Source organism: Stegodyphus dumicola, chromosome X2 (genome assembly GCF_044657685.1).
Source record: "Stegodyphus dumicola isolate Sdum_Otavi_A_Nest chromosome X2, ASM4465768v1".
NCBI classification, from domain to species: Eukaryota; Metazoa; Arthropoda; class Arachnida; order Araneae; family Eresidae; genus Stegodyphus; species Stegodyphus dumicola.
The window spans coordinates 176,877,821-176,897,277 of NC_140781.1; the positions used below are offsets into that span (position 1 = coordinate 176,877,821).

At 32.3% G+C, this 19,457-nt stretch overlaps 1 protein-coding gene across 1 annotated transcript; it reads right to left on the reverse strand.

The window, feature by feature from the left end:
* Positions 1-643: 643 nt before the first annotated feature.
* On the reverse strand, positions 644-16,346 carry LOC118193405 (uncharacterized). Its single transcript, XM_035364486.2, has 5 exons — positions 16,193-16,346; positions 7,469-7,755; positions 4,463-4,755; positions 2,640-2,773; positions 644-888 (listed from the first exon to the last, which is right to left on the reverse strand). The coding sequence occupies exons 1-5, from the start codon at positions 16,236-16,238 to the stop codon at positions 740-742; spliced, it is 909 nt and encodes a 302-aa protein (XP_035220377.1). The 5' UTR covers positions 16,239-16,346; the 3' UTR covers positions 644-739.
* Positions 16,347-19,457: the final 3,111 nt, after the last annotated feature.

Genomic DNA, 19,457 nt, shown 5'->3' on the forward strand with positions numbered 1-19,457 from the left:
AATTTCTGTTTTCTATTAAACTTTTGAAATTATTTTTGAGTTTATATTTCTGCTGATGTATGAACCTATAGTCCTCCAAACCGATTTGCAGAGCTGTTGTTTTGCATTGTTATATTAGTATATTTTCGGATATTTGTACTTTTAATCTGATGATATATGCTTAGTACCTATGAAGTACGAAACGATATTTTCTGCGGTATACTTCAAGGCCATTTTTCCTTCCAAACCATGGCTCATAACCATGGCTAAGACTTCTGAGGAAAAAAAGTCGAATCCTCTAATGTATAAAAATCCTTTAATTCTTTCTGTGCGGGGACGACACACTTTACGATTGGATATGAAGGGAGGGTCGCTAAGAACTTGTAATACCTATGTTAAAGTAACAGGCTATAGTAACAGTAATACTCTAATATTACCATAATTATGTTACTGAGAACAATTTTGAGAAAAAGGTTGTAATTAATACTGGTATTGACAGAAATCTATTAGAACGCATGCGTCTGTAAATTCTAAACTGTCTTCTCTTAATAAGTTTATGATATTGAAGGATATATGCCGTATGTAATCATAATTATTTTACAATGTTGTCATTTGTAAGTATGCTTGTGTATTATTTTAAAAACGTAAGTTTAAAAAATACCTCAGAGCTTAAAAGTGAAAATTTATTTGCAACAAACAAAAGAAAAGCAGCTTTCCAGCATCTGCTGTTGATCCCTGTATTAAGCATTTGAGAAGGTGCTCAGCAATCTATTTCATGCCAATCAACATGACGAAACAGAACTTTTTTATGATCACTTCCAGGAAGGATGCAATGAATGCGATACACATCGGTGATGTTAGCGCTCTTCTGCAGCCATTTGATGGAACAGTCACAGCGAAGTGGATTACCTATAATTGGAATGAAATTTTAATTGAACCATAAATAGATTACCTATGAATGGAATGACATTTAATGAAACATGGAATGAAATTTTAATAACTTACAAGGTGTATGCATTCAACACTGCTTCACTATTTTGATCAAAACTAATATGGTAATCGATCTGATTATCATTGCTTTACATTTAACGATTTTAATCATGTATCCCACATGGACTTCTAAAATTTAGCTCAGCTACAAGCAAACGTTTTACAAGCTGGTGTAGCAATAATACGGTTCGAGAATTTATCAGTCACTTTAGCCAGGGCAGGTTTATCAGTTAAAAGACTCCCCAAACTTTAGAGCCCCTCACATAAGTTTTCACACTTTTTAATTTTTTCTGCATTTACCACAAATCTGAATAGTATACTCATAGATCAACTTGTTAAGTAGGACTTAGTAAAAGGTGAATAACTTCGGTAGACTACTCCTATATATAAAGCATAAGTAAATATTGATAAAAATATGTTGAAATTCCCACCGAAACATTATTTTTTCAACTTTAAATTTTTTAATAAAAACTTAATAAAAAAATTAAGAAAACCACAAGTCGCTAAAACTTTAGAATCTACTAAATACATGCGTCTTAAGATAAGAAGCCTCGAAAATTCCATTTAGGTGGGACCCTTCTTCATAAATCCGCTGTCTTCTTTTATAACTTCAATGAGAGTTGATTTCTTCTTTCTTCAGAATACTCTTTTCATTATAAGATAAAGAAAATCAATAATCTTAATCACAACCGTTACTTAAAAAGGTGGGTAAAATGTTATTAATATAAGACTTCCAAATACACCTAAAAACACACTAGTCAAGTCTACCGTTTGATTAAATATACCATCTGCATCTTCGAATAAACATATCCTCAACTTTCTATAGCTTTATCAGTATACAATTCCGATTTAAGTCGAAGAACACTTGATGACTGTGTTTTCAGGTTATTTTTTATAAGAGTATGTAAAATAACCTAAGCTTTAAGAATTTACAGAGCTTAATAGAACAATGGAATATATAGAAAACATGTGGAATAAACAGAGGGATGTTAATGAATACGTGAATCAAATGAAATTTACTAAAACAATAATAAAAAGAAAAAATATAAATTAGTAAAGCAAAAAGTCAATGTTAACACGTGAAATAAAGATAGCTTAGAAGTCATGTGAAATGAATCAAGTGGATACATGTGGAATGAACGAAGAATGAAACTTAAGCAAAACAAATCCTTTTTGCCTAATTTTATGTGTGTGTGTGTGATTATAGCAAAGCCTCGAGGGCTATCTGCCTAAAGGGAGGGATGCCTTCGTCGAGGACTTTCTAAGGGAAACTGGCTCGTATACACGTTACACATGGGAAAAACCACGAAAACGCTCATGCAGCCAGCCCGTTCGCGGGATTCGAACCTCGGACCGAACTACCAGTGTTTAGCGACTTTACCACGCGGCCGCTGGTGGGCGCCTAATTTTATGAGAAATGAATTTCTAAGAAACTTTTTCCTGCTTCGGAAGGAGGAGAATTTGATGATAAAATCGTGTTTCTAAAACTAAGATCCAGAAGAAAATTCTGCTTTTCCAAGAAAGAAAAAAGGATTTTCATCAGCAATTACAAATTTATTAGCACTGTAATTGTGATTTGTTTTGTGATGCTTAATTTGGTGATCATAATAAGTTACAAGAAAAACGTTACTGAAGATTTTGTATAATATAACAAGATACTAAAATATTACCTGAAATGTCGATAAAAAATGAGTTTTCTTTAAATTCTGATAAAGTGGCAAAATTATTTTTCTGTAAATTCACGTAAGTTAATTCGGGCATATTTTCAAAGAAATCTTCTTCTATATGATCCAGAGCATTATTTCTGCAACAGAAATATTATAAATCAATAAAGTAAGAGTAATTAAATAAATTTTAAGATATCACTTACTCAATATTACTTATTACATCACTGCATTAACTATTGTAATAGTTATATAGTAGTCTGTACAATGTCACTGACAATCCAATATCTTTCTATTGCACAACTACACCCAATGTGTGATAAAATTTAATGCCTGGTTTTTGTTAGTAAAGAAGAACTGCAACGAAGGTAGATGACAAATACGTGTTTTGATGAAACAGCACAGATTAATACACTGCTGGCCACCGTAAATGCAACACTCTGAGGGAAGCATGCAGATAACATGAAATTTACAACATGCATTAGCGGAGGTGAGATATGCAAATGATTAGAATTTCAGCGCAGACGCACATCACGCGCGCCTGCGACGCCACTTCAAAGCGCTATTTAAGGCTTGGAGTTTTCGACGATTTCAAGTTCGGAAATTGTGTTTTTCTTGTGTTTTTTTTAAAAAAAGCTATCAATTATGCCTCATAGTAAACAGCGATCATCGTTTGATGAAGTATCTGAGTTCGACAGAGGAAGGATAGTGGCCTACCGAGAATGTGGATTATCTTTCAAGGAAATCGGTAGTCGTGTTGGACGAAACCAAACAACTGTAATGCGGATATGTGACCGTTGGATGCAGGAGGGTACGACGGACCGACCACTTCGCATCCACCTCAGTGCACCACTTCCCGCGATGATAGGAACATTGTGCGCATGGCAGTGACAGATCGCTCAGTCACATCACGAACCATAGCACAGCACATTCAGTCTGTAACGCATCATCCAGTGTCTGCGCGTACCATTCGATGCCGTTTACAGAGTGGTCTGCCCGCAAGACGTCCATTGCTTCGTCTGCCCTTGACGCAGAATCATTGATGTCTCCGCTGCCAATGGTGCGATGAAAGAAGGATGTGGACGATAGAATGGAATGAAATTGTCTTTACTGACGAGTCACGCTTCTGTCTGCAATACCAGATAGTCGGATTCGAGTCTAGAGACACCGTGGAGAGAGGATGCTGAACAGCTGCGTTATGCACCGCCACACTGGTCCTGCACCGGGTATTATGGTATGGGGCGGTATTGGATATCACTCTCGCACTCCTCTAGTACGCATTGCCGGTACTTTAAACAGTCAGCGCTACATCTCCGAGGTGTTGGAGCCAGTTGTCCTTCCTTACCCTCATATTTCAACAGGATAACGCTCGACCACACGTGACACGCATTGTCCAAGGGTTCTTTGTCAATCGCCAGATTGAATTGCTTCTCTGGCCGGCTCGCTCTCCGGATCTTTCGGCGATAGAAAACATGTGGTCCATGGTTGCTGAACAATTGACCCAGATTACATCCCAAGCTGCCACACCAGATCAACATTGGCAACGTGTGGAAGCTGCTTGGTCTGCTGTACCCCAAGAACACACCCAAAGTCTCTTAGATTCAATGCCGAGGCGTGTGGCATCGGTGATCTCCAACAATGGCTGCTACTCTGGCTACTGATTTTAGAAGGAACCACACTTCACAGAAGTCTATAAATTTAATCGTTTGATACTTGGTCAACATATTATCTACTAAATATATTTTGTTGTGATATCTCTTGTCTTTCTTGGTGTTGCAATTTGGGTGGCCAGCAGTGTATAATAACATTACATAGAGTTAATATATTACTTCAGGTTAATGACATTTAAATTTTCTGCTGGATTTGGCAAAAAACTTCTTTTAAATGTCTGTATATGATTGTCAATCAGATGAAAGTATGAAAGTTTTTTAAAAGAAGAAAATGCTTTATCGTGGATCCATTTCACTCGAGAGTTTTCAATTACTAGAACCCGTAAAGATGCAATGTTCATCATTTGAAATGTGGGTCCAATATACAGCATGTTGCTTTTAAGGATACGTAACACTTTCAGCCTCTGACAAATATTCATAACACTCCAGTCCCAGTTATATGGATACTGAACCTGAAATGGAAAAAGTGTTTGCAAGATATTTACAAAAATTGACAAAATGAATATTCACATGACAGAATACAATAAAAAATATCTATCAAAAAACCATACTAAATGAAAATGACTTCGAAAGCAGAGAAAGTATAAACTGTTATATAAATTTCAATCTTTGACTTATTTGCTATATAGCATTTTTATGCTTCGCATCACCACTTTACCTGAACAATAAAATATCTTGAAATGTAAATATTTTAAAACGTGGCACAAGTGAGAGAGAATAATTCCTATTGATTAATAATGAGTTCGAATATTGAGGATTAAAGAATGATTTACATGGTTAAAGAAGGCGCAACAGAAAGATAGGGAATATGCTTTCTATTCTTGCTTTCAATGATCACGCGGTAGCTTGAAAGCTGAAAATGAACTTTAGCTGCGCCGAAGAATTGCATTATTCAAAAAGTTTAAATGTGAAACAATAAATGTGAAACAATAAATGTGAAAAAACGTGAAATTTTTGTCCCGTGCTCAAAGAAATTATCTCTATGATTTTACATACGAAAGGATTACAGGAAAGTTCGAGTCTTACAATCGCCACTGTTGTAAAGCAATATGAAATTGCGCAAAACTTTGTTTCCAGATTCTGAACAGAGTTTCAAATGCCTGGAAAGTGTTTCAGGCGCACTGCAGTATGTGCACAAGAAAAGCCTCGTTATGATAGTAATAAAGCGATGGTGTAAGACGGCATCAGGATTGATGGATGTATTGAACTACAGTTGCTAAAGAAGAGCTACATGTCACTTGTTCCACAATAATATTGGTAAAACATGCTTTTTATAAATGATAATACCACACCTCTTCAAACCAGAGCAGTGGAAGCAGAACTAATCTCTTGGCAAAGGATGATATCCGTCGAATCGTACGGTCTGCATGTTTTGTAAACTTCAAACGATTGATCATGCATGTGATATTATGAGGTAACGACTTGAATTTCTTTGTCCTTTGCCAGAAAACTATCAAAGCTTAATCCATGCTATAAACAAGGAACAGGACAGGCCCAAGAATCTCCTAAATCACATATTAAAAAGCGCTAGTTGCTGCATCACAGTTCGAAGTAGACATTGGACATTGACAAATCCTTTTCATCCATTCTTCGTCTTTGCCCAATTCCTGTAGGTAAATTTTCGTTTCTTTATTTGTAATTTCCAACAAGTTATAATCTTTCGTTTAGGGAAATAAATAACTTGCTGTATTTGTCTCTTGTCTCCGTTTTCTCCATGCAATCAAAAATATCGCTCATGAATTAATTTTTTGGGGGGGAGGTCCTTCAAATATCCCTCATTTGAACTAAGTTTTTGAAATGTAAAATAGACTCAGGGTTTCAGATTTTAACATTATGGGACTTATAATGCGTCTTTGGATGTAAAGACAAAAAAAAAAAAAAAAAAAAAAAAAATTTTGATTTATACTTCCGATAACTATGCACTTCTTTAAAAGTAACGGCAAATGAACAAACAGAAAATAAAAAGTTAGCTATAATAGCTAGTTATAATTTAAAAAGAAAATGTTGATGCCGAATCTCAAGTATCAAATCCGAATATCTATCACCAGAAAGTGGATTTCATTTCGTATATAATGAAGTGGAGCTAGACTTGTTCTGTATAAACTGTTACCGCCTAGTCAGTAGTCCATTACTATGGTTGCTTGTTGTGCTCAGTTTCAACGAATTGAAGAGTCATTTCTGAAAAAGTAACCATTTTCAATAAACCTCGTAAGTAATCTTTTCTTATGCGATATTAAAAGGCACTTGTGACTGTAGATACTAAAAATGGAAATTAAGACCTTTAAATAAGAACTTCGACCATCTTATTCTGTTGACACTATTCCTTCTTTTTAACATTTATTTTCAATCCTAGACAACTACATAGGTAAACGGTACTTCAGAAATTAAAACGGTTTGATATCATGACTTTTATAAAACTGGTATTTATAAACTTGTTTTTTTCCATTGATAAAAATATTTTCCTTTAAAAAGTAAGTGTTTCAATGAAAAAATTGGTTTTGTCTATATCCATCTTCATGCATGTGCTTTGTGACAAAAGGGAGTTAGTATTTAATAATTATACATACTGTACAACAAGCTGTATGTCTTGTATATATAGCAAGCTATATTGTAAGAATGTTGTTTTTTGCTATAAGCGCAAAGAAAATTATCTTCTTCAGCCTAAAATAGTTTTGATGTTACTATGTTTTCTTCAGTAGTTTCAGACGCTGTACGCAAGAATATTTGCCCAAATAATGTGCTGTTTAAGAGTTGACCATTCAGAAACTTTAACTAGCCAATGTTCATTTGAACAACAAAATTTTTTTAAATAAGTAGTTTCGTTAATAGGATTTTCGTTACATGATCAAAGCTTGGTTCTGCCGGAACTACAATAAAATTTAAATGTTTGTAAACTTGCACATTTTGTTGCCCAGCAACAAAACTAAAGCTATCCTGTATAAAACTTTTTGTACTTTTGCAATGCAACACAGCGAAACATTTTGTACATTTCATCATCGTGTGAAAGAAAGTCTGGACATTTTTCTCTTACATAGTATTTCGGAACGGAAGTAACTTGCCAAAATTGGTATGTTTTTTTTATTATTTTATACAGCAATTACTCATTTTAGAGGTGCATGTCATAAATGAGCATGAATGAGAATCTTTCTGTAACTAATTCATTACCTCTTTTAAAGTAATTTCTGTGACATCCTTTCCTCCCAGAAATGGCTTTTCTTCAAGCGGTGGTGTTAAGAAAGGTAGGAAAGTATTGACCAATTTCATTTCCAAGAAGTTTGTTCCATCAAAGGCTTCATTTGGTAAAGCGAAAAGGCGGCTATTCACCAACTGGAATTTTGATACATCGCAATTTTCCTTAGCCGACAATATCTGTACTTTTGCTGCATCGAAATCTATCAGATTTCTGCAATATATTTCTTTCTTCTGGCAGTTGCAGAAGGGAATTTGTTTCCCTGTAAAACAAGTAAATGAATAAAAAAAGTAATAAGAGTAATTAATCATGTAGAGCTTAGCTATAAGTTTAAAGTGTAGACATTGATTCTGAAGCAAAGTAATATACGTATTTGAAAGTATGTACTCCAATGGAGTAATGTAACTACAATGAACAATGTTAAAACTTTGTTCTTCGGAAAGAGGAACAACATGAGTCATTTGTAGGAATATTCAAGCAATAATATTGCTCTTTTCTTCTCATAACAGAAAATAAGAATCATGAAAAGCATTGGGATTTTCATGAAAGCAATACAACCCAGTTAAATGTTGCTTCATGTAAAAGTAAAACATTGTAATAAATAAAAATAGATTTGCTAGGAAAAACTTAAAGAACTTTCAAATGGATAACTCGAATTCTACTGCAGAATTTCTATCGCCTTCCCCAAAGAAGCATTTTAAGTACTGAATTGTTTGAAACGGTCTTTGAAAAATCTAGTCACATTTTAATATGCTTTCTGCACAGGAAAAAGTGAGAAGGATGTATCTAATGTGAGCTAGTAATCGTAACAGGCACTGAATACCGAATAATACTTTTAACACGAGGAATAGCCTCCAGAAATATTAGGTTATTTTGAGGCCGGAGAGATGAAAAATTAGCAACGCCTTCGCCGGGAATCAAACCACGGACCTCTGGAATACCGGCCCAGCGTGCAGAACCACTACACCACGAAGACATGCTAGGAAAGCGGGCGAAATACCTTATAAGCCTTTTAATGTACGATATAAGATTTTAATACTATTGCATATTTTTCACAAAATTAAATGTGTAGGATGAGTATATTTTATGCAGAATAAAATTCGTAAAAAAAAAAAAAGCTTTTTAAATTACGCGGTTTTGGTTAAATGTATTAAAAAACACATTTTTAGCTATTAATATTCTTTGCCATATGCAAATAAAAATAAAATCATGGGTTATCTAACAATTGGAGATTCTAAAGTAAAATTTCAAGTGAATTTTATGTCATTTTTCTTTTGTACGTCATTTTTATGCTATCTCTTCTATTATTCCTTGAAATATCCTAACACTATTCTTATATGAGCGCCTCCCCCCTCCAATATTATCTTTCATCGTATGAATTTTGGAAAAAAATGAAATATTATGAAAGCTAAGTTTATTTAACATTTTTATGCATTTAAACTAAAACCTTGTAATTTATAAAGCTTTGTATATATTTTGTTTATACATTTTAATACATTTAATCAAGGAAAAGTAATGAACAAGGAAAATCACACTCTTCTGGATGTAGAAAAATTATTCTATCTTATCATCGTAGCAATGAAGTACGCATGACTTCATTCTCCCCCCCCCCAAGGTCTTCCGATCTTTCCGATGAAAAAAGATTAATTTCATTCATCTAAGTTTCCATTTGGTTTAGAAAACTGATCGCATAAATAACTGATGAAATATTAGATCTTTTTAGTATAATTCATCTCTGTTATCAACTGGACGATATTCGAAAAAAATCTACTAATTATTGAAAGGCCGACAGAATTCGATGAATTACTTTAGAAATTTCAAAAAGCTTACTCTTAAAAGATTATTTTTTTTATGTAATCGACAGTTTAAAGGTCAAAATTCTGCTATAATTAATTTGACCGTTAAACAAGGATATGTGGAAAACATTCAACGCTAAATAAACATCTATATTCACTAAAAAAAACGTCCTATATAATAGTATATTGTCATCGCAAATATATACATGTTAAAAAGTAAAAAAAAAAAAAAAAAAAAAAAAAAAGTCGATAGATGGGGTTCAGATATTAATTTCGGTTTTGATCCAAATAAAGTAATGAAGAAACCAACTTAAGCAAAACCGTGTGAAGACAATTCTTTCGACATTTTATCAGCATGTGAAAAAAGCCTGTTAATTTTTTGTTTTTAATAACTCGAGAAGATGATTTCATGATGAAGATGACATTAAAATTTTTATTTAGAATTTGTTGTCTTTTATTATTCCATTGTCATAAATAAAATAACTCTTGTGATCTTTACACCCTCTTTTAGTCTTAACAGCAAAATTTTATCTAAATTTATTAACATTACAAAGACAATCAAAGCTTGGAATAATTTTTAAGAGAATTTAAAATGTTTTTATTAAAGAATTAGTGCGGTCAGTTGAATTCCTATTTGCTCTGAAATGAAATGACAAATTCCTTTTCAGCTATCTTTAAAATTTATTATTGAACGTATAAACCTTTCAAGTATAAGAATTAATGTTTGTATTAAAATAATATAAACTTCAGATCTCAAGATTCTAATTGCTTATTAATGAGACTCTAAAACGGGTATAATGTAATCATATGGTGTTTATATTGCTATTTGTTTTCTTTGAGGAAGGGAATGAGATTAAATATCTTTGTCAGCATGTCGTTTTAAAGATATGCTTGGTTTTTCATGTTCATTTATTTTCTCTAAAAAAATACATTGTCTTTTATAGAAGGATATTATATAGAAATTTTAAGGACAGTTATTCTAAAATTACCTAATAGGGCGTTTTATATGTATTTTTATATTGCTTATTTAAAGCACACGCTTCTAATTTTTACAAGCATTATTTAGTCTGGATAACATTTATTACAACTTTCTAAATTCTCCTATCTACTCATAAATTAATTTTTACTTTAAAGAACATTCCTCCGTCTTTACATTAGAAAAAGAATATTGGATATTGGTTTCAAAATGAGTTTTGAAAGTAAAGCAGCATAATACTGATTGCTGGATTTTATTGAGAATTGTTTTCTGTCCTGAAAAAATACCTGGAATGAGTGAAACCACAGCCCATCCGGATCTATGAAAAACCCAGATAATTTGGTTTCTTTTCCTTGTAAGCCAAATATATACTTATTGCATTGTGAATTAAGGATTTTTTTAATCCTTTTGTGGTGTTTTAATAAAGACTACACAGTTAAGAGAAAATGTAAAACACTTTTATTTCGTAAACTTTTTCAACAAAATTAAGTAATGAAATTAATTTGTTTTAGACCAATGACACTAATTTATATTTACGCAAGCCTAAAATAAACAAAGAACAATAAGATTATAAGCAGTGTGCAACTGCTTTTCCACTAATATTGACAGACTATACTTTACCGAGTATTGTAGGCCAGTCTGCATGTCGCGCGTATTCACCTAACTTAGCTTAATATATTCTTATAAAATATTTCTGAGCTATGTTATATTTTTATTAAGAAGGAAATTCTAAAGCATGTAAACAAACTGACATTCAGGCTTCGTTTTTAAAACTAAATAAGCCTAATAAAAATTTTAATAGAAGATGAATAAAAGTTACGAATAATTGGAATTCTGTTATTTTGTAAGGATTTTAAGTTTTACTAACATTTATTTTATTTTAAAACTTTACTGTCCTATCTTATTTTCCACTTCCGGCCAGAATAAACGCGGTTATTTGGTTATGCAAATTAAGCTTGCAAACTGTTAAGTATTTAAGTTGTGGCTTTTAGCCAAGAGTGAGAAAGAGACTTCTCGCTACTTTACCTTGTAAGGATCTTAAGTTTTACTAACGTTTATTTTATTTTAAATCTTTACTATCACTTCTTATTTTCTACTTCCGGCCAGAATTATAAGCGTTAAGGTTTTTATGCAAAGTTTGTCTGGCGAACGCCAAGTATTTAAGTTGTGGCTTTTTGCCAAGCGAGAGAGAGGAAGCAGTTGAGTCAAAGCAGGCCGCTTACCTTAGAAGTTACGCAGTTGCTGTTTGCCTTCCAGGCCAGAGGTTTTAATCCTCTTGATAAATTTAAACGTATTGTAGTGTTCACAGTTCTCTGTACTACATACGCTTCCTATTATTATAAGGCCAATCTTCCACGTTTATTATTCTAAAGTTAAATTAGAGTTTAATTTTATTTTTATACTTTTACGTTAGACCCCAAGTAGCGGGTCAGTGTATTCCGAAGTACGGAAGTTATTGTATATAGAGAAAAATAAAGGGTTTTGTATACCCTTCATCTGTATCCTGTCTACTTACCACAATTAGTGAACATAGCTTTAGTAAGCTCTCTGTTCCGAGTCAGGTCCTTGTATGTTCCCGAAGAAGGTAAGAAGGAACATAATAACCTTGATAACCTCGCGCGCGCTTTTCAATCAGTTCTTGCCTTCCTTTGAGGCCAGAACTTAGTTCTCTTTGATACATGCAGACGTGTTGTAGTTTTCCGTGTTCTGATTACTACATACATAAAGTTTAAAACGCCAATCTTCGCGTTACTAATCTTTGTAAAGTATCTGAATTTAGTTCTTATTTAATTTAGTTAGTTTGTAGTTATTATATTTTATGTTTTCAGACCTTAAGTACTGGTCTTTGTATCCCGAAGTGCGGGAACAGCTGTAAACTGTGAAGAGTAAAAGGGTAATTAAACCCTTCCCATTTGTGTCGTATCTTCTACACAAACTCCCTGTTCTTACTCAGGAGTCCTGGTTGTTTGCAAAAGCAATTAGAAGAAATGGTAGTCCTGGATAAGTGCAGTTCTGCTATATTTGATACCTTTTTTTTTTTTATGGCGATGTTATGGTACCATTACTTGTTCTTTTCCTGTCCTGTTTTTGATATTTTACAGGCAGGTGATTATACAACTGAAAAATGTAAATGCAAACATATTTCACATAAATTAAAATTTTATATCATGGACTCAACAAATCTTAATTGTGGACTCTCATAAATTCGAGCTCCCCGAATATCACAAATTCTAACTGCCGAAAAAATTATGGAAAAACAGGTTTAAAGGGGATTTGCTAAAAATAAGAAATAAAATATACGCTTTGCCTTACTTGTAAATATCTGCATAAATAGTATATGCATCAGTGAAAAGAACTGTTCTCTTAGCTGATTGTTTAACCAATTATATTTAGTCATTTTGGTCAATTATTCTGATTTGTAACAGATATATTAATGAGAGTTCATTGTACAAGGTGTAGTACAGATTTCCAGGTAGGCAGACTTCGTTGCGAGGCTGATCTCACATCAGCCTCATAAGGAAGTAGAAATTTTAATTGATTTTACTTTTGTTTCAAATATATATGTGTATTTCCATTCTGAAAGCTTTGCAAAGTGAATCAAATTTTACAAAGTTAAGAAATCATATAACTTTAAGTAAATATATAATGATAAAAATATATAATTTGGAAAAAATAACTACTCAAAAAGGACTGGGAATATTTGTTCTCTTTTCATGTTTAAAAATTTTTCACTGTTGTCAAATTCCTGTTTTTAACAAAGGTGTATGTCTTCTTCACAGAATCAAAAGTAAGCAAATATATATTTCAATAAACAAAAATTTTCACTCATTTAAGTATATGCCTCTGTGTCAAAGAATACTCGATCATTTCATTACGGATGCTTCTTCCTTGTCAAAAGTTTTAAAATTTAAATTATAATACCTATGTCAATTTATATGTATTATAATTTGATAAATAACATCTAAAATAAACAATGGTCGCTGTAACTTTTGTTTCTTAATTATGGCTAAAAGATAGACTTGTTACAGTCTACTTTGCTTATAACTTAAAAAATGCTATCAGAATAAACAAGTAAAAACACAACTTCAAAATCTTCAGAACATCCATTTCTTTATTTTCTTTTATTTTCAAGAAAAACCATGGTAACACAAATAGTCTCATAGAGCGTGCTAGCGCGCATTGCAGCGCAAATACAAAAATTTTAAACAATAACTTAACCTTGCAAATCTGCAAAAAAATATGAAACACAGCTTTATCATAAAATTTAAAGTATTGAAAAATACAAATTTTATTTTTTTTAAATAGAGAAATCGGAAGAATAAAATAGCTCTAATAAAATAATGAATGAAAATTTTAAAAAAATAATGATAATAGCAATTAGCAGAATATTCATTATCTTATTTGTTTGATTTCTCATCGTATTCATTGTCTCACTTAATATGTCAACATTTGTATCGTTTCTAATATAATTTCATTGATATATAAAAAAATTCAGTCTTCTGCTTTATTTGACTCACATAATAAACGGCTTTCTTTTCCATAGGGAATTTGTCATTAAAATCATTCAGATTCAAACATTCCATTAAAAGGCATCAGTTATAATCTTTCACATTAAAAGTCCATCATTATGTCTTATATCCATTATATGGATTAACCATTATGGAATTGAAGTCTGTATTATTATGCAAGTTTCAGTTCACGTAAAATGTGCTACAGCGTGTAATAAAACCAAAGTATTATGTCTTTAAAGCATGAAACTTGTTCATGGAAGATATTTGATCAGTAAGATCAGTTTTCCTAGAAGAGTGGAATCAAATACACCCTATTGAGACTTAAATCCATTTTGGATGATAAATAAACACAGCTAATTTACTATATAAATTACATTAGTAGAATGAAATTTATAGTTTAAAATAATATGCAATTAAATTTCTTAAGTCCAAAATGATACCAAGCTATGCCATTAATGTACACTCATGTCCATAAATTAAGGATAATTCGGAGTCACGCGGAAATCGAACTCTAAAATAAGTACATTACCTGTAAAATCATTACACACATCTTCAAGAATCATATGCAAATTTCAGGAAGTAACCAGATGACACCGATGGTACGTCACAATGACGAGAGTGTAAGAGAGTGATATAGAAGGAATACAGGCAAAGAAGTAAAATTGTTCGCAGGCGCTTTATAAGCCTTTCAGTGCAATAACCGAATAGTTATGACACAAAGGACGCATTTGGATGATTTTTTACGTGGTAGAATTATCGGCCGTCTGGAATGTGGCCGTACCCAACTGGAAGTATCAGACGAACTTGGAATTGCCCAGAGTGTCATCTCCAGGCTTTGGCAACAATTTCAAGAGGATGGTAATGTGAGTAGACGTTACAGCACAGGTCGCCCCAGAGTTACAACGCCGAATGAGGACCGGTATTTGGCAGTTACTGCCAAAAGAAACAGGCGGAGCACAGCCTCAGATCTGCCTCGTCAGCTCTCTTCAACCACTGGTACGGCAATTTCAAGGCAGACCGTGTACAGACGCTTAGGGCAGATTGGTCTATATGCTCGTAGACCTGTCAGATGCGTTCCACTTACTACAACTCACTGTCGCTTGCGGTTAGCCTGGAGTACAGAGCATGCATTGTGGACATCGCAACAGTGGGCTTGTGTGATGTTTTCCGACGAGTCCAGGTTTAGCTTGAACTTTGATTCTCACCGGACTTTCATATAGAGAGCTCCAGGCACCCGTTACCACCAAGAAAACATCATTGAACGACACCGTTATGGTGGTGCAGGAGTGCTCGTTTGGGGTGGAATTATTCTGGGTTCCAGAACTGACCTGCATGTTCGAATTGGAACCATGACAAGCCAAATCTAACGGGACGTCATTCTGTAACAACATGTACGTTTGTTTCGGGGCGCCATGGGCGCGCAATTTGTATTTATGGATGACAACGCCCGTCTTCACCGTGCAAACATCGTAAGCGAATGCCTTCAATCGGAGGATATCACCCGTATGGACCGTATGTTTAATGAGAAGAATGAGCAGAAAATCATGTTTTATGCAGTTTTTTAAAAAACAAGAAAGGGGGAAACGATTATCTTCTCTCTCTCTTGAATATCCGAAGTCAAATGAAAATCAATTGGAATTAGCGAAATTTGTTGATAATTCTTTTTAACTTTTGTTCTTCTTAACTAAGGAAACAGGCTTGGCTTTACATTAGTTATGGAGAAAACGGCTAAAATGTTTTCTTCATCCAAAAACTAAAGCTGGAAAGAACTGCTAGCGTTTCACAGCTTTTATCCAATCTGACACTGGTGGATTTCTCTTTTTAAGAAAACAATTGTCTCGTTTTGATTTTTAATAGCGCTACAGTAATGAGAGTTACATGTTTGCACTTTAAGCATAGTGTATTTAAAAATCGGAAACTTATAAAATCTGCTGTATATCTTTAAAATTCTATTATAATTAGGATTTGGCTGAACAAAGTTATCCCATTAATTCTATTTAACGTGTCATATATTTGAATGTAGCTTTCTATAACTTTTAAATTTTAAATCTGTACTTATTTTTCAATTTAGAAAGAATCCTATTTTTGGTTTTAGAGACCAACAAAAACAGTATCAAAATAAAATAACGTTGGCTGAAAAACTGTAAAATTTCCATTCTAAAATGATTTATAATCAAACTAAGAAATATCCATGTTTTCAAATCCACAAATTATAGCAATAAATCTAAAGCCTTACTGACAAATATATTTGCAAAGCAATACGGTAATACAACCTGATAAATCTACTAAAAAGTGCAAATTCTGTTTAATTATACAGCTTTCAGAGTTTAAAGTTTAAAAAATAAGATTTCCTGACCTTTTCACAAACTGGGCAAAAGACATTTTTAATTATTAATGTATAGAAGTTACATTTACCTGTGCAAAGAGTAATGTGCAGCAGTATAACACTGAATAAAAACATAATTTTGTACAGGAAGAGCAAATCATCGTAGAAATGTTTACAGTTTCCTAAGAAATTGCATCGTATTTTAGCAGAAAATAAGAGTTCAACACGGTCAATGCATCTAAATTCTCATATCAGTTGTTACCTTAGTAACTGCCGGAATTTTGGAAAATATCACCTGTTAATTTATCTCTATCTCCAGTCATAAATTCTTACAATATCCGTATTATCTAGTATTCTTACTGCAAAAAAATATTTAAAAAATACGTCACTTTATTTCATGGATTTTTATATAAAAAAAAAAAAAAATAAGCTGATCTTAACAGTAACGACTTGGAGAAAATTCCATCGGACTAAAAATGTTGGAAGTAACGAAAGCATCAATGCTAACCTTAAATTTTATTTCTTGTGATATATCAACAACCGTTCTAAAACTCTCTTATAATTTGGTTTGCTATGCATTAATTTCTGATGAATCCCGAAACATTAGAGATCGAAAATTCTTAACTACAGATTTACAAACTAAAATTTATCTGATACATATTCAAATTTATCCAATGTGTAAATGGTAATAGCTTTTGTTAATATGACTAATTTAAATACTGCGTTTTTTTTTTTTAATGTGAATATCAGCCAAGTTCTTGTCACGGTGGCATTCATAAGCAAAAAATTCTTCGTTAAGAAAGAAATATATCAGAGTTCAATTTCTGTTACTTACTGCTAGAAAAACGAAACAGAGATGTGGAAGGAATGTCCTTTTGAACTTTGAAAGTTTATTTTAAAATACAATCTCCAGAACAAAGTTCCAAATATTGTAATACTACCGCAAACTTTTTCACAACTGTAATAAGTTCACAGCTGGTATTTAGCAGCAAATTTTATAACTCTTTTAGGCAACGATCCGGCTCTTAAAAATTTTGAATCCCCCCCTTGGGGGGATAAAAAATTTTTAGCCACTGATCTATATAATGTTTCAAAATTATAATCACTGGAGGAAAAATGCTATAATGTAATCATTATTTATCTTGATTCTCTACCCAGCTGTAGTCATTTGCAATCAAATAAGTGTAAAACTACGCTTAACAGTACTATAGGTGGTTACAAATTTAGGAGCAGATTTAATTTAAAAAAAAAAAAGAAAGAAAAACTGTTGCAGTAATTCAGGATTTCCTAAAATCACTCATTACATCGAAAATGCTGATCATTTTGAGTTAATTTTTTTTTTCCCAATAAAATTTTATTTTACATAAAATAAATTTAGTGCAATTAGCAACAATATGGAGAAACGTTGCTCTCTTAAACAGATATTATATTACTGATATTGAAAAATTCTTTGCCTAAGTTGCTTATTTAACAGCATTTCGACTGCTTTTAAAAGCTCAAGATTTTGACAACCAAAACCACAAAATCTAACAATCGATAGAATCCGTTTTTGTTGAATTTTGAACGCTTTTAAGACGTTTTGTTGATGCTGCCATCTGATGGTGACTTTGTGAAACAAATTTTAAATGGTGATGAAAATCAATTAGTAATTTAAATCCTTCTGAATCATAATTTAAATCTTCATGAAACTATAGTAAGTTGAAGAAATTTAAAGTTAAGGGTAAAAATTAATCTGCATACTTATTAGTTATGAAATCCGTAGATAATTTGCACAATCTGATTTTTAATAATCAAGAACTCTGGTTTTAGAAAATATAGTGAATGAAGGAGGTTAAAATTACTGAGCCCTTAAGTAAAAGCAGTAACCTCTACTCAAAGTTAGATTTTTATTGAATAAGAAGCGATTATTTTCTCATTTTAAATAATTAAATGCCACTGTTAAACATCAAATTCTTCATTAGCTCTAAGAATAGTAATTGAATGTTTTTTTTTTTTTTTTTTTTTTTTTTTGTTGTTGTTTTTTGTTTTTTGTACATTTAAGTTAATAAATCGTGTGGAAGATGGAATGCTATGTTATGCCAAAGAAAGAAAGCTGTTTCATAAAAATTTCCAAAATAATAATAATAATAATAATTTGGCATTTCATTAATTTTGAAAGCGTCTGTTAGTGTACCTGTTCCATGCTTTCATTAACATTTATTTTTTAATTCATGCTTAACTGTGGAATGATACAAATTTACACTGTATCCCTAATATCCCTAGGAATGATACAAATTTATAGTGACTCAAAATTTTTCACTAGCTGTCATCATTAGCTTAAGAACAAAAGCAGAGAGAGAAACAGAAACAAGTAATTAGAAAATTCGACTCAACAGAAGCTGTCTAGGAATTATTATCGAGCTTATAATAAGTTAGTCAGAGCTCTTATAATGAGAGTAATAATGGAACCATAAACTCCATTATTACTTTGACTAAAGTTATAGTAAAGGCTACTATTAAGATTACTCATTTAATACTTTTCTTCCACCATTCTTTGAAAAGGTAGATGATAAAAGGATATTATTCTCTTAAATATCGAGGAATAAGGAAGACAGTATATATATATCATGTTTACATGTACGCATATTGTACATATAATATATATATGTACAATATTATATGTACAGCCTCGTATATATATATATATATATATATAAACTAATAATTCATAATAATTTATAATAAGAAAACTTTCCATATACCATCTCCAAGGAACACAAATTCAATTTAAAACCAAGAATGGAAAAGAAAATTTAGTCAGAATTTAAATTAGAATTTAAAATAGCAATTTCAACTTCTTGTTTAATAATCTGCACAGAAAAATCTTAAATCGCAAAAATACCAAAACCAAAAGTAAATTCTAAATATTGAGTTGTCATTATAGTCATTGTCATTGATCGCAGATTAATCGACTTATGAAGAGGATAAACCAATCTACCATCAATTAACAACAACTAAATTAAGAGAGTGTTTCATCTTACTTCCACGTAAGCATCAAATTATTTGCTAGATTCGGCTACAAGAGATAAATCCACATTTGCGTTGCTGGAACTGCTTCAGGGTTCACCAAAAATGTCTTCAAGTCAAGGCTTACGTGAGAGTGATGTAAGTGCTAGTAGTGTGTTACGTGTTCTGAAGAAAGGCAAATTGCATGTATACGTTCCAAGGCTGGTGCAACAACTAAGTGACAACTACTCAGATCACAAGAGGCAATTTTGTGAATGTGTTCAGGAGATGGTTAGACATGAACCAGAATTTATGAGTAGCGTCGTAAGTTCGAATGAAGCACAATTTAAGCTTAAGGGAACTGTTAAC

Excerpts from the sequence above, each read along its gene's own strand:
- LOC118193405 (XM_035364486.2), bottom strand. The coding sequence starts at position 16,238 with ATGTTTTTATTCAGTGTTATACTGCTGCACATTACTCTTTGCACAG. Across the intron at positions 2,774-4,462 it reads TTAAATGTCATTAACCTGAA|AAATAATGCTCTGGATCATA; the intron begins GTAATATATTAA and ends TTTCTGTTGCAG. Across the intron at positions 889-2,639 it reads ATTTTTTATCGACATTTCAG|GTAATCCACTTCGCTGTGAC; the intron begins GTAATATTTTAG and ends TTCCAATTATAG.